This window comes from Poecilia reticulata, linkage group LG18 (assembly GCF_000633615.1).
Source record: "Poecilia reticulata strain Guanapo linkage group LG18, Guppy_female_1.0+MT, whole genome shotgun sequence".
Lineage (NCBI taxonomy): Eukaryota > Metazoa > Chordata > Actinopteri > Cyprinodontiformes > Poeciliidae > Poecilia > Poecilia reticulata.
In genome coordinates, this window is record NC_024348.1 from 11,026,171 (window position 1) to 11,041,843 (window position 15,673).

General features: G+C 40.0%; 1 protein-coding gene across 5 annotated transcripts in view; it reads right to left on the minus strand.

Annotated features, from left to right (window-relative positions):
* Positions 1-14,191, minus strand: part of LOC103480437 (regulator of G-protein signaling 12-like) — a 47,187-nt gene extending 32,996 nt beyond the window's left edge. For 2 of the 5 annotated variants that reach the window (XM_017310529.1, XM_017310527.1), the window contains exons 1-4: positions 13,527-13,734; positions 10,282-12,098; positions 9,855-9,884; positions 9,075-9,167 (exon numbers count right to left, since the gene is read on the minus strand). In XM_017310529.1, the coding sequence (XP_017166018.1) occupies positions 9,075-9,167; positions 9,855-9,884; positions 10,282-12,042 (1,884 nt within the window). In that variant the 5' untranslated portion in view covers positions 12,043-12,098; positions 13,527-13,734. Of the gene's footprint in view, positions 1-5,079; positions 5,419-9,074; positions 9,168-9,854; positions 9,885-10,281; positions 12,099-13,526; positions 13,735-14,090 lie in introns of those variants that run through there. The other 3 variants (XM_017310528.1, XM_008435379.2, XM_008435385.2) reach the window with 3 other exon arrangements.
* Between the last annotated feature and the right edge of the window lie 1,482 nt (positions 14,192-15,673).

The following is a 15,673-nucleotide window of genomic DNA, read 5'->3' on the forward strand; positions in this document are numbered from 1 at the left end:
GAAATGATAAAAAAAAAAGAAAAAGGCTGACAATGAGAGCTGTGGTTGCTATTCAACAAAAGGAGAGGTGAAGTCTTTTCTTTTTGCTCCTCAGTTTGCTGCAGGGTTGGTAACACAAAGCTTTAGCCCGTATCAGAACTTCTCAGTCTCACCTCAATGTAGGGTTTGATCCTTAAACCCCCCCCACCCCCCGAATACCTCTGCCTGTACTTGCATAGCCTGTAGCGTCAGACTCGAAATCTTAAAAACTCAAATACAAATCCAGCTCTATAGGATCTCTGCATGCTGCTAGGCAAGCATATTGAAGGTAGCGTGACACACAAAACGAGTAAGAAACAAAAGGCAAAGTGGAACTTCACTACACAAACAGAGTAACTTCAGGGGGGAAGAAAAAGCACTCATCACGACCCCTCCCACCACAATTTATTATGGCAGAGAAAGGACTGTGCTGGCAAGAGCCTGGAGGGTCTGAAGTGGATAAACCACATGAGATGCCACCACACCCTTGTTGTCCCCTTTCTCAAACCCCCGCAGAAATGGACTTTCCAACCTGAACCCGACACTTATAATTAGCTCTTTTTTAGCCCCCCACCCCATCCTCACCGTTTTCCACTGGACTAAATAAAACTTGGTGTAGAATGTTTTGATAATCGCGGGTGCATTTGTTGTGCTTTGATGAGGCGCATGATATGAAGCAGTATCGGCATCCTGAAATATTTACTGTTTGTTGCCGTAGTGTTACCAAGAACTGTTATTACTGTTTACTTGCAGTGCAAGTCTGAGTGAGCTTGCTGCCAAATGATTTTGGTCGCGGAGGAAATCTTGAGTTGTTCCACTAAAATGTTTCTGTTTAACTTTGCTTTTTCAGTGCTTGAGGTAGAGTGGCCAAATTTCAGGGGGAAGAAAAGACGAAAGAACAACAGATTTTTATTGCCGTACTCTCTTGTTGGCACTCTGGAAAAAGTGAGTAAAAAATACTTAAAAACTATGATCTTTAACGTAGTCGCAAATGCAGTACTGTTTAGGCATATTCATTCGACTGGGGAAAAAATCCATATAATGAAATAATTGCTTTTAACAAAACCACCAGGGTCACTCGTATTGACACTACTAATTATTCTGTAATATAAAATGTAAAAGGTGCATTTCTGTAAGTTGCGCTCTACTATTTAAAATGCGTCAAAATACCAAGGAACACTTATGTAGTAATCAGTGACTTTTTGTTTTCCTGGGCTATAAATAAGAGGTGACACAGTGGGGTCTCTTCTCTCTCACTCTGTAACTTTAAGTTCATTTTGCCACCCTGCATTGAGCAAGCTTGCTTTTGGACAGCAGCTTTGGCCCGTCATATTCCAGGTATATTTTAAACTATTTTAGATCTTCAACACCGAGCTCAAGCTGAGGTAATCATGCCTCATCTGTGGCTGTTCTAAACAGGAGCTGCTCACAGTCTATAGAGTTATGCTTTTAAAGTTTCACTTCTGGCTTTCAAATTAAACAGAGCCCAACATTTGAGTCCGACTGAAATATATTTATTGTCCAACATTTTTATTTTGCTAGTTTGTTTTAATCATCTGGTTTGATGTCCCTCCTTCTTGTTGCTCTTGAGGTTACTTTTATTGTGGTTCCTGTGCAGGACTTTTGAGCAACATCTGTGTGTTGAAGTGTATTATAAATGAAGATGATACTGACAAATGAAAGAGCGCCATCTTGGGTCACAAAGGTTTGAGGGTAACAGGCTATGTTAGGGTTAGGTGTAATGTAGCATTACATAGCTGAATTTCAGCTAATTTGTATTACATCTGAGAAGGATGTGGTCACACATGGTATGTGTTGTGAGAAACGGATGACAGGGAATGACAAGGGAGCACATTACCAAGACCTTTTTTATTTAAGCTACAAGAGGGAAGATGTTACAGAGGAAAGTGTGTGTCAGTGCTTCTGGGCCAAGCTGCTGTCTGAACTATCCAAGTTTATGACTCCCACACTATGAAGTAGACATAACCTTGGAGCTCATTCTGCAGCATCTTGTCCTGAAGCCAATCAGCCATCCCCTCAACTCTGCACAAGGCAGAAGCATTTGAAGCAAACATGTTTTGGCATTAAAAAGAAGAAGAAGAAAAAAAAATGTCAGCAGTGTATGGCATGTCAGACATGTCTACACTGTTAACAGGAATCCAATAAAAGGCCTTCTAAACACATTGAGCAACCTCCACACCCTTGGCAGTAGAACTATTACAGAAGTACTAATGAGGAAGGTAAACAGACGGTGAAGATGAATCACTTGGAGAAGCTACAGTTCTGGGTCACAAGGAGGAATCAGCAGGATGAGTGAGTATGAAGGGCAGTGTTGTTAACGGGGGAAAAAAATCCTGAGTGTCGATAGATGATGTCATGGCAATGGTGAGAAATGAGCCAAGAATGGAGAAGCAGCTTGTCTCCATCTAGAGATAGTGAGTATTTTCCGTGGCTATGGTTTGGTCAAACTGCAAGCTCAGCAAAACCACATCCACATCTGTTGAGCTGATTACTGAATGTAGCATACTCATACACTGAGCACCTGGACAGTTAAACAGTTACCATCTAACCAACTCATGATGCATTATTGTTTTGTTTTTTTCCTTCCAGTTTGGTGGGTCTGGATAACAACTGAGCAGGTTTATGCAATATATATATATATTCAAGGGAAGAGGAAAGTGGAAAAGGGGACAACAATGGAGACATTTTGAAAATGTCATCCCATAATGCTAGCCTTGGGGACACTTCATGAGCAAAACTGCCCCCCTCCCAGAGCTGGCCTTGTGATGTCAAGAGAGATAAAAGTGTCTTGTTGGCCAGAATCTACCGCTAATCCCAAAGAATACACAATTACCCAAATCGAAACAAGATGAAGGCAAGTATTAATATAATGAGGTGCAAAATCAAACATCAGCAAACAAAACAAGCTTAATTTTTGTTAATACAGTGTATATTATTACTTCAAGTCCTTAAAGCTCTTTAAAACCCAAGGAGTGATCAATCATTACGTGACCTAATTGCTACAGTATACTGAAAATAAAAAAGCTTTTTGGAGGATATTAAATATTACTCAGTTAAATAATTCAACAAAGTCTTTCTCCATGTGGAAAGACTTCGGCTCTTTTCAGATAAGACTAGGTGTATCCGCTGTGTGTCCTCATGGATTCGGTGTTATGTGAGTTTAGAAACAATCATTTTTGAAAACAGTTGCCGGAGTGGAAAAACGTCAAAACAGCAGTTTCACGTTTCAGTGTGTGTCTGAGAGCCCCGTCTCTTTTGGAACGATGACGTTGTAGCGTCATCTCTCTCTGTCCCCCGCATGAGCCTCACTCTGACAAATTACAAACATGGCAGAATTCTAAGTTTGTGGCCGTGTTACAGTGCCACTAATTGGCTGGCATAATCTTTTTACAAAAACTTACCATGTTTGTCTGTGTGTAAATATAATCGCTCATTCAACCCTTATTCTCATTTTTTTTAGGGTGCCCAGCGCAGTGGGGTCGATGTAATCTAAAATCTGTGGAAAGACTTGTGATTGAAAATGTTTCTGTGTGTCACAAAAAATTAAGTTTGTATATGGCCTTATCTGGTATAGCCACTGCACCGATGCTAAAGTCAATCTTGCAAACAAACTCAGCTCCTTGACTCTGTGAGGAAGCTTTTAAAAGTTATTGATCAGCGAATCCCTGTTGGGGTTGGTTGTCAGGGGAAAAAAGTTTTATTTTTGTCTTATATGTTCACATGTAATCTTGTTAGAACAGATCTACAAAGGTTTGCATAATGCTTCAGCCAATACTGAGCTAATGCTAAGGTTACAGCTGCTAGCAAGCTCAGGCAGGCATTGTTAAAAAAAAACAACAACACACACTTACAACCTTGCTGTTTTTGGCAAGAAAAAATATTTGTATGTGAAGTTGTTCATATACACACGAAAACTTTATTACTCTTTCAGTAAATGAAGTCAGAGGAAGTACAGAAACTTAAGACGCTGTTGAAAAGGGAACTGTGTTTTCTATGCGTTATCAGTTATGAAGTTCGTTCAGGCTCTGAGGGAGTGAGAACACATTTATGGATATAATATTCTCCAAAGGAAACACAGCTAATCTCTAAAGATAATCCACTATTGTGCTAATCGGTAAGACAAGATGCTATGGACAAAATTGGCCATGTGTAGTCATTTGTAACAAATTAGAATATGTGATCAGTGGAGGCTCATACGTTTCATTTAAAGAATAAAGTTATTAAAACAAATTAACTTGTTAACAATATTGTAATTAAATTTCTTTGGAATTTGCCTGGTTTATTCAATTGTCTTTTAGCTGTTAAATGTTCTCCATTTCAACTCGAATCTAAAAATTGACTTAAATCCACCCCAAAAAAGTAAGTAAATTTTTCTACACGTTCACATCAATTTCATAGGTTAGGTCTTTCAGAGTGTAGTTCTGCTAAGCTGGCCAATTAAAGTAGGGACATGCCTACACAAACCAAATATGGGTAAGGTAGAACCACAGGCAACCACTTCAAGTTCAAACGTAACTGTGGCTGCAACGTGATCACAGCCCAAAACAAAGCGACTAAATGTCACAGCAAATTTAATCCTATCTGACAGCAACAACCTCTGCATCTCTGTGTCCTTCACACTGAATGGAACTTGTCTTGGTGCTGCCAGCCGTCTGCGAACTGGGTCATTTCTCAGGGCAAGTGCAGCAGAGCGCACTTCATTCAAAAGGGCCCTGCATTTAATAAGCATAAGCCTGGCTCATAAAAACTTATAAGCGTCTTTAAGTCTCAGGATCTTAAATGAAAGTCAGCTTGGATCCTGGTGTATAAAGCGGCAGCACATCCTGCTTCTTCATACAGCAGCACAGTGTGTGTATCATACAACACATGGGAGTTCAGCTGGCACTGGTCAAAACATTCCTCTGACAGACCACACAAGCTAACCACTGTATGCTGCTACAACAGGAGCCACACAGAGCCCCAAGAAGGAAAAGTGTGGAAGATGAAAATGGCATCGGCGGACCGCCTGAATGAGAAAGAGCTGAAGATATGACGACTTACAGAGTTGAGAGTTAAAGTTTGCTCCATGTATAGCCCCGTGTGCGTGCGTCTGGCTCGTTTTCAGCGCTGGTCCCTGCGGCTGGTGCGTGTAAAAGAGTCCATCCGCTGGATGTCGACTGAGCGTGTGTGCGAGAGCCTGTGCGCTTCGCAGTGCAGAGAGACGAAGCTGAACGGGGGAGGAGGAGGCGAGCGCGTGGAGAGGAGCCTGAAAATCCTGACAGCTACTGGGAGTTCAAAAGCTCCCTCTCTCTTTCCTCTGATGCCGGTTCCTCTTCCTCCCTCCCTCTCTGTCTTTCTCTCTCCCTCTCTGCTGTGAATTCGTCCCCTCTCCCCTCTGTATTTACCTCCCTCACTGTCTCTGCGTCCGCATGCATTCTCTGCTACGCCCACAAGATAGATATGTTACTTCCAGGCATGCAAACAAGTGCTGCTAATGCCTCCACACCTAAGAGGAGACACTCAAAGAGCAAAAAAAAATTGCCCCGGATCTCGCAGCAGGGTGATAACGGTGTGCTTTTTCTAGCAGTTCACATTAACAGATGTTTTCATATGCAGCTATAAAACACCTTCGAAGACAGAGCAGAGTCAGCGTGAACACAGACAGAGCAGCCGACTAATGGTGTCATCTCCGCTGAGCTGAACACACAGTCATCTGCTGAGTGCAAGCATCTGTTTTGGGGTTGCGAAGAGAAAATGCGCTCCTGAAATCGGAGCTCTATAGTAGGATGCGGAGACATCTGCCTGACAAGCTCTGAAAGGTAATAAGACAAGAATATACAAAGCAGAACATTCTTTGACATGCCCAAACATAAAGAGGATCTGACTAACACTGTGCTCGGAGCTATAGGGGGGGGGAAAACAAATCAGACAAAAACAGACATGGAATATCAGCCGCTTCTCCTGCTACTGAGAGAGAAACGCACAACAAACACAAACAGATCATATGTGCAGTACACTGTGGCTTGTTTGCAGCAGCCATATTAAAACAAAGGGAATTAGTTCACTCTTCTTAAACAAACCATTGCCACACCAACCAGTAAAAAAAAGACCACCAGAACCAGTTTGTTCTGTTCTCGTTTACGTGCATCAAGGCTAACCAGGGCCAGAAAGGTCTGCCGTGGAAGGTAACGAGGAGCAAAATGTCCTTGTGAGTCCAGATGCATGCACTAATTCAGACGTTATCATGAATTTATGCTGACCTTGTCATTCACAACATCCTGATGGCTTCAGTTTAAGGTTGAGATGCAAGGTCTCCACAGGATCCTGCGCTAAATCTTAAGTCAGGAGTTAAAAAAAAAAAAATCAAAAATAGTAAATCAAAAGTTCTCCAACTGGTGCATCTTAAAGAAATCCACTAAACTTTTCTCCATAGGAGTGAGCCTTGGCTGAAGATGGACGACCAAAATGCCAGAAACTGAACATGTGCTTATTGATTGATTTTTCGTGGATGAAAAAAAGAAAAAAAGAAAAGAGGGAACTGTGATTATGAGTTCAATAAATCACAGAAAATGATAGCACATCATGCAGAGTGTTTTTCAAACAGGAGTTGATACAAAATAATTTGCAAGGAGAATATATTGTGGAGTTTTTGTAATCCACTAAAAAGTATATATTTTTTTTACAAGATAAAAACTTTTAACTAAGATTGAAACATGCCGGAAACATTGTTTTTGGCATGTTCTTCAGATCATAATTCCATACGTTCAAGACTCAATCTTCCAATATTTATGAAAAGCATTTCCACAGGAAACCTTAAATATTTCTGATTGTAAGGAAGATGGGTGGATGGATGACAATTGGATAGGGAATGAAATCTTGAAATGCAAATATTACTTCCATACTTGGTGTTTCCATGCTTATCCAGAAAAGAAAAACACATCAACACTTCAAATATTTAGATATTTCAAAACTATGTTTGATATGAAACATAGAACATCAAATCAAATTCTATTTATGTTTTCACAACTTTTCCAGGCTGCATATGAACTTCCTTTTACACTTTCCATTCTCTTATGAAGTCTAATAATTTCCATCTTCCAGGAAGGAACAAGCAGCTGAAAGCACAAAGATATCCAAACTTATTTTACTTCCCATAGCTAAACAAAAGTGTACAATCTCTATCCACTTACCATCTCAAACTTTTATGGTGGATTAGTCCTACCCATGGAAGAGGACAAGTTGTCATGGCAGAAAGATGTTAAGAACATGTACCACTGGTATAAAACTGGTGAACAAAGCAAACTAAAGGTATAGGGAAGAGAAGATAGAGCAACACAAGCAGGGATTATGTTATTCAACCACTAACAGTCTCTCAATTTATATTCACCAGGGCATAATCTTATAGCTAGATAATGATTCCAGGAAAAGCACTACATCAGTTGCTCGAAGATACTCAGAAGCAATTTCACTATTGATTGATGTGCAGCAAATTGCAACTTCTTGGAAGCCAAAGGAAATAAATATATTTAAACCCAATCAAGAAGATAAAAATACTGAGCAGGGTGATAACCACTCATCAGCCTACTTTCAAAACTCTTTAGATGCATAACTCATCACAACATACTTGAAACATGCATGGAAGATGACGGCAAATGAAACTGACCGGGATAGTGAATTACTAACAAAAGACGCAATGTTATTTTCACATCTGGGTCAAACCTGCTCTAACGATGGAGCTTTAAAACTACAGCTCTGTTCAGTGTGTGTTGAGGCAAATCTGACAAGCAGGTTTATGGTCTCCCTCTCAGAGTGTATGACTCATGCATATTTATACAATACAGCATGCAATCATTTGGTTTGTTTTTCTGTTTTCTTCATGTGCATTTAAAATGGTCATATTAGGTAAACTGCAGGCGAATATGAATCAGTAATGCAGGCTCGCAGAGGGAAGGAGAGGGGGGAGAGCGAGTTGTTAAGTGTCATTAATATGAGACAACGTAAGCACAAAATTCAGAATGTGCAGCAGGGCTCATTAGCAAGACCAAACAAACAGGTCCATGCCTCTGACTCACACAAAGACCACTTTGTGAGCCACCTCTCTCTACGAGTGGAGCACCAAACAGAGTTCAAGGCAACGGAAATGAAAGGTTAGAGAGAACTGAGGGTGCAGCAAAAAGCGTGACGTTTCGGTTGAAAGTCCACATTAAAAGACAAAAAAAAAAAACTCAATTTTTTTCCGGTCAAGCACAGGTGAAGAAGTGATTTGAGCAAATCTCTAAATTTGAGTACTAAAATAACTCATCGCTTAGTGAAGTCATTTCAACATATGCATTTGCAGACGTCCAATCTCCATCTGATACTTTAAAATCAATATCAGGCACTTGCAATTCCGACAAATTACACTTCATCAGAATTATATTGCCTGATTGGTTTTGGGATTGTGCCTCACTTAACTCACTCATAAATTATGTAACTGGATGCTAACATGTCTAATACTCTGTCCCGACAGCATTTTCCACAAGACAGGCTTATTTTTCTAAAGCTATCTAACTTAATAGACACAACTAGAGTCTTTAATAAACTCTTATCTTGCTGCTGCTAAGAACGTTTTCAGGAGGACACTAGCATTTATCAGTGTCTATCACAATGTCATGTTTCAGGAGTTTTTCTCCTTTATAAACTGAGTTATAAACAATAAATACTAATGTTTCAGCCTCTGTGCGTACATCTGAAACTGTGACCGCACTATGCAATGCAGGTCTCTCTTTCACTGTAAATGTTTGTGATGCATAATACATTGGCAATAAAATCAATATTGTACAATGTTAGTCATTTGTTTTAAACATACAACGTAAAACTGGGCCAATATTAACAACTGATGTTTGTTTCTATCTTGTTGTCATTTGTCTATGTGTTTCAAGAAGGTAGGTTAGACAAGCAATATTAACATCAGATATCAATAGTGACCCAAATTTTCGTATCAGTGCATTCCTAAGTAAATATTACTGTAAAAAAAAAAAAAAAAAAAAAGAAGATAAACAATTAAGATTGCCTACCTCAAGATCATCCAGAGATCGTGCCATGCTGAGACGTTTGGAAGAACGACGCTTGGAGGCGCGGGCAACACCCATGCCCCAAAACCTGGATCCCTATCAGAGGAGAAGGTTGAAAAGAAAACACAAATTGCTGTACTGTTTAAATGAGCACCATACTTTCCCCCATTTGGAAGCAAGTTTACCAGTATTAGATTAATCACACACATATCAAGTTTGAAACAGTGTTTAACTACTTGCAAAAAAAAAAAAAATGTAATAAGTTGCATGTCTGCAGTTTTAGTATGCAATTGCGAAATACCAGAGTTACTCCTCTAAATGTTCAAGTAAACTAGAAGTAAGAAATTACTTTTAAGTCTCATCCACATGCACAGATCACACATTTTAAATCCCATCAAAGCCAGTCGGTCCATCTGAGGCAGAACTACCTTAAAAGATAATGAGTTCTAACTTTTTTTCCACACTCCAGCCAATTATTATGAAAGCAGAGGTTGTGACTGATGTTTAAACTAGAGTTTAAGAATTGCAGATAATTACCAATGTATGAAACGGGCTCTACCCTGTAATTTGCTCAGCTTCCTGTCTAAAGTTGTCTTCTTTCAGATCTAACATCGCAGCAGGGGCACACAATCTAGCTCTGAGTTTGAAAATTACCATAATAAATACAGTGATGCGATCTAAAAAAAAAAAAGGATGCCATTTGAATCCAAACCTATCCAACACACATACTTTTGAGTAGTTTTTTTCTTCTTTTTTTTTTTTAAATGAACACACATTTCTCACCATGGGGCCTAATTGGAGCCCTTTGTGCGGCTGGAGAGAGAGAGAGAGAGAGAGAGAGAGAGAGAGAGAGAGTGAGAGTGAGAAATCACTCCAGTGGATCTGTTTAAGTGCATTGCTGTTTCCCAGAGGGGAAGCTTGTTTCCGGAGCTATGTGAATATATGGGGACATCTTGTGGTCAAAGGCAAAACCAACAAGGAGGAAAAAAAATAATAATCGAAGTTTTTTTCCCCTACACATCACGGTTAACAGTCAACATTTACACATTTTTGAAAAAGTATCTGTGTTTTAGAAGATCTATCAAGATGAAATTAAAAATCAGCCACTTTAAACCAGCAGTTTATATAAACACATCCGCTTATTTGTAACTAAAGCTAAATATTTCATCTGTATTGAAAAGTGTGAAGAGAAAATAGTGCGATATCTTACATTTCTGTAGCTGCCATCTGCCCGCTGTTTCTGTCTTTGTTCGAGAAACCTCTTGGTCCATTCCTCTCTAGGAGGCATCATGGCCACTGTGGAGTGGTACCTGTCTGAGTGCACCTGATTCACTGCAGACGGAGGGTTATTTGTGGTGGAGTTTATGTTGGTGGATGTCTCCTGATTTACAGAGTCGCTGCTTAGGGCTTTAGGCCATTTTGACTTCGAAAGCCACCTCTGGCTGCTTCTTAAGGGATAAGCCAGAAAGTTTGGTTTTTTACTCAAGGGTAACGGAGGAGGTGGGGGCTTGAAATGAAACTCCAGCCTGGGTGGGGGACCTCCGTAGAAGCTTGTGAGAGAATCCGGGCCAGGTAGTGACTCTGAAAGGGAATGTGGGCTGGCACTGTTCTCTGGCTCAAGTTTTTGGCCATTCTTGATGGGATTTACAGGGGTGACGACCTCAGTCGAGGGATAATCCCATGGACAGCTTGGGAGGTGGGTCCCAGAAAGATTTGGGATATCAGAAGGGAAATCCCTGTCCGCTCTCTCCTCAGGGGGGGAAGAATTTTCAATCCCGCTGTCCCCGTTGCTGCTAGCACTGCCTAGTTTGCTGGTGCTGTCGGTCTGCTGAGCCTCCATGTCCAGTTTAGCTCGAAGTCTTTCCACCGCCTCCCCCAGGTCGCTATATAGGACTGTTACAAAGTGTAGCACGTCTGGGGGAGTCTGAGGGAACTCGAGGCAGCCCAAAGAGTCTGGATCTGGCGTACAGTTAAAGCCAAACCGGCAAGCAATCCCTATGTGATCCTTGTGGTTTCCTAGCTCTGGGTCAATGAAGAACACGTGGCAGGATGCCCGAAGAGGACCATCATCTGGTACCCGGCCATTGATAATGTGTGCAGTGGTGACCAGGCAGAAGAAACGTGGGTCCTCAGCACAAACGGCTCCTAAGACAAGGTTCTCAGCAGGGAACGCCGCCAAAATGGCTCCTGCGTCGTCACACAGTCGAATGCAATCAAACATGACCTTCATCATCACAAGGGTGTGGGTATCTTGCTCTGTGCCCAGCTGTCGGATTCTCTCCCTAATGGCCTTTAAACAGTCGTCCTCAGAGTCACCAGTGTTCAGAATCAGCTCGGTGGAGCTAAGGTAGCCCACCACTAAAGTCATGTTTAAAACACTCCAGTCTGGATTGACTTCTTCGGTGTCTGTAAAAACAGAATCTGTGTCTTTAACCATGGGCGTTTCCTCCTTTTTCTTTCCAGACAAAACATTGAATTGTTGTGTCCACAGCGACATGTCGGGCTCTGAAACTGGCCTCTGTTTAGCGGTGACACCGTTGTTAGGATCAAAGGACGGTCTGCTTGAGTCATGCGATACAGCGCGGAGGACACCCGGCTTCTGGAAAACACTACTTTTTTGCTCAAACCCAAACTTGGCATCATTGAGGATGGGGTTCCCCATTATTCGTCGTTCTGAGAGCACCACCATATGCAGGGGTCCTTTGCAGCCACCGATCAGCTGCACAACAGTTTCGTGAGAAGCGGCGGAAACGTCGGCTCCATTGATCGCCATGATTCGATCTCCTTGTCTGAGTCCCACCACAAAAGCAGGACTGCCCTCCATGATGCCGCTCAGCAGACACGGTTTCTGTCCTGTAATAGTAAAACCATATCCAGCCCGACCGCGGATGACCTCCACGTCCCGGAGTTCACCAGTTGCGTTCATATCCAGACGCCTCCTCGCACCCTCAGGCTGCCCTTGGATCCTCATTTTAAGTCTCAAACAGAAAACCTTGAGATTGTCACCACTACTGTATTGTTGTCATCCTGCAATCAGATGAAGAGGAAAAAAACACCTTAGATTTCACAATTTAAGCACTTACCACCCCCAAGTCCAAACATTTTAATCAATTTGCTAAAAATAAAAAGAGAAAAAAGATTAATACTAGCAGAAAATCGCTAAAGCTGCTGCACCTATATTTATTCAATCCTCATTGAAATTTATTCATATGGTCAAATAAAACAAGTATTACAATAATTTTATCCATCACTAAATATGACTTACAATGACTACTGTAATCTCAACATTATTCAACCCTCTGTAAAAGTACATACTTGTAAACCCGGTGCAACCAATCACATGGCACAACATGTGTGAGACAGAACACCTTAACATACCTGAACTGACATTTCACTGCATACTAGAAATATGGCTAAGACAAAAAAAACAATATTCCAAACCGTTCAGAGAAGAGATTATTGTGTCAAATAAATATATAGAAAGGGACACAAACTGAAACCAAAGTCCCTAAATGTTGCTAGAGATACATCTGGAAACATACTTTACAACTTTAAAGTTAAAAGAACAGTAGTTAGACCACACCGACATGGCAGAAAGAGAAAGTTCTGCAGCAAATCATGATGGCAGAAACCACTGAGGTGAATTTCAGACTGCTTTCATTGCTATGTATTCTAAATGTATCGAAAGTAGGACACGCTTTGTTTTTGTGTCCAACAACGACAAAGAAAATATTAAAGCAAGTTCCATATATTTCAACACTATGTGGGAACTCCGTTAGTTCACAATATATTAAAGCATAAAGACAATTTAATAATAACACATCCACCTTAATTGAATGGCATGCCATCTTGTCTTTCCCATTAAAAAAAAAAAGGCATGAGTTAAATTTATATAGATCTCAGACTAAAATAAATATGCACAAATTTCTAGAAACACCTTATTTTAGTACATAATTTTTTGTTTGGACCCTTGGTTCAAAAATCTGTTTTTAAAACATGTAAAATAACTTACTCACGTGTACCCACATCTAGCTTAATCTAATTTCATGCTTCAATTTGCTTGCTAAATAAAAGCTAACAAAATTTGAATCAATCTTGCTTTACCAATTATCTGTCAGAGATGTAACAGGTGGATCTTTCATGCCCAAACAGCTTGTATTACTCGCCCTGCTTCACCCCTACCTCCCTGGCCCTTGCCCGCCCCCCTCCCACTAAACAGAGCGCCAGCTGGCTTTTTACTCACCAGCACTTTAATGACAAACATACACTTTGGTTCAGCAAACCACTGTTAATTTTTAAATATCCCAACTTACCACAAAAGGACAGAGTTGAACTTAGGCAAAATGGCAGTCATATGTTTCTCTCTTACTACAAAGAAAGCCTTAAAGCATCACAATTTCATTACTTTCACGCTTTAACGAAAACCTGTACAGGACAAAAAACGTAATGGCTTACCTGTTTCAGCGTTAAAAAGTTTCAATAAACCCTAGAATTTATGCGCACTCCTTGAAATAACTCCTTTAGTTTACGAAACTAATGCCAAACGTCCATGTTTTCCTTCGATTTACTTCTTTTTACACTATTTACAACATTGTCCTGCAGTGATTCCGGGGTCCATATGGCTACTCGCAACAGCACCTCCTCCCTCGTGAAAATCACAAAGCGTCTTTCACTGTAACCATGACAGCGTAACGTCTCTCGAACACGTGACGCTTCCCTTTGCCCAATCACCATGGCTGTCACATTCAATATTCAAACGAGTGGAGCGACGCTATTGGCTGACACAGGCGGCAGTTGAAAATGTTAATTTTGCTCTGAATTTGATCACGTTTTAAAATAGGGATTGTATTTCAGCGTCATTTCTATCAGAACTTAATAAACGTAGTAAAAGTTACTCTGAATTCTGCGGCAAACCTCAGTAAACGTAACGAAGGAGTACATTTCTATAAAGTTCACAATGCAGAAATAAGGGTAAGTTATTTTCCTAATTAAAACAATAAATAAAATCATATGTGTTACCTGGATGTTTTATAATCCTGTCGCATGTATTTTTCATGCTAGTAGTCCCAGCTTTGCTCCACACTAACACCACGAGTGTTGTGAAAATAATACCTGAGTGGTCAAAGGGCTTCAACGGTTGCACACATTGTTTTTCTACACATGTGCAGTGCAGCTTACGCTCCTACTTGTAAAGAAGGGAGGGACAGTGCTTATTTGAACAAATGTCATGTGATATCAGAGTTATCAGTCAACCAGGCCTGCTGATATACTTGGCTCCATTCATTATAGTGTGTGTGGGTGGGCACAGATATCATAGCTCTCTTTTAGAGTAAAAACACTGCTGCTTTTTAAGTAACACAGACTTAATATACTCTGAAGAATAAGCTAAAACTGGGGCGCATTACAAGGGATCACTAAGCATGTCATCTTTCACACTTCAAATCCAACAGCTAGAAAGTTTTTGGATTTTACACTCACTTCAAAATCTCTGGCAGCACTCTGTAAAAGTTTCTTGAACAACAGCTGGATATTCTGAATGTCTTTCCCAAGATGCAAATTTTGTTTTATTTTATTTTAATTTTTTCTTCCTTTTAGTAGGTTTTGGAATCCCTAATTATAAGCAATACAATACAGCAGAGCAATACAATCCCATTTTTAAAAATATTTGAAAAAAATGTACTTTGATTTGAAGCAATTTGTAAAATAAATAAATAAATAAAAATCCATAGTTATTTTTCACAAAAGCACTAGCAGCATTGATGTTTTATATCAAACAAATAAGATGAAAAAAAGTATGCTTTTTAAAAAAGTTTTTTTAAGTTTTAAGTTTAAGTTGTTTCCTTTATTTATGATTGTCAGATGTCTCTTTGGAGGTTCTATACAACTGAAAAGACAAGCAAACGTGCAATTCGAGTAAAACTGATATTATGACCACACATAGGTTCTTTTGCAATCCAAGTTTTGGGGTCAGCATGAAAGGGCAGTTGCGTCTGTCACAAACTGAACCAAACCAAATGTGTAGGGTACTCTACACAGTGAACCACTACAAACATGTAAAATGTTTTAGGAGACAATTGAGTGTTGTACCAGTGCCAAAGGGAGATCATACTAAGTGTTAACACCACAGAGTATGAATATTATTAATTTATATTTATATGAATCAATGAAAAACGTCATGTTTAGCGGTTCCTTTCAAAGCAAAAGAGAAAAAAAATGGACAAAAATAGAAAAAAATTGACTTAGCAGACTGTTTGAATAAGCAGCGCCATGAAAGCTTTAATCAAACAAAACACCTCTGCTGTACTCAGTGATCTAAGTGAGACACCGCTGTGTAATGTTGAGGCATCAAGGCTAACTGTAATTATATCTAATCTGATGTTTGCAAGGAGGAATTTCCCACCGAAATCGCATTTTCAAAAGATTTGAAAACAAATCTTGACACCAAAAAGAATTGTTGGTTCTTCTTTTCTCAAAGCGCTTCCTTCAATGCCGGTGAATTCAATTTCTGCCTCATGGTGTTGCAAATTAGCTTGTGTTGCTAAAGGACAATCCTGATATGTAATTACAAAGGCCACAGCGAACAAAAAGGCAGGATTTCAAAA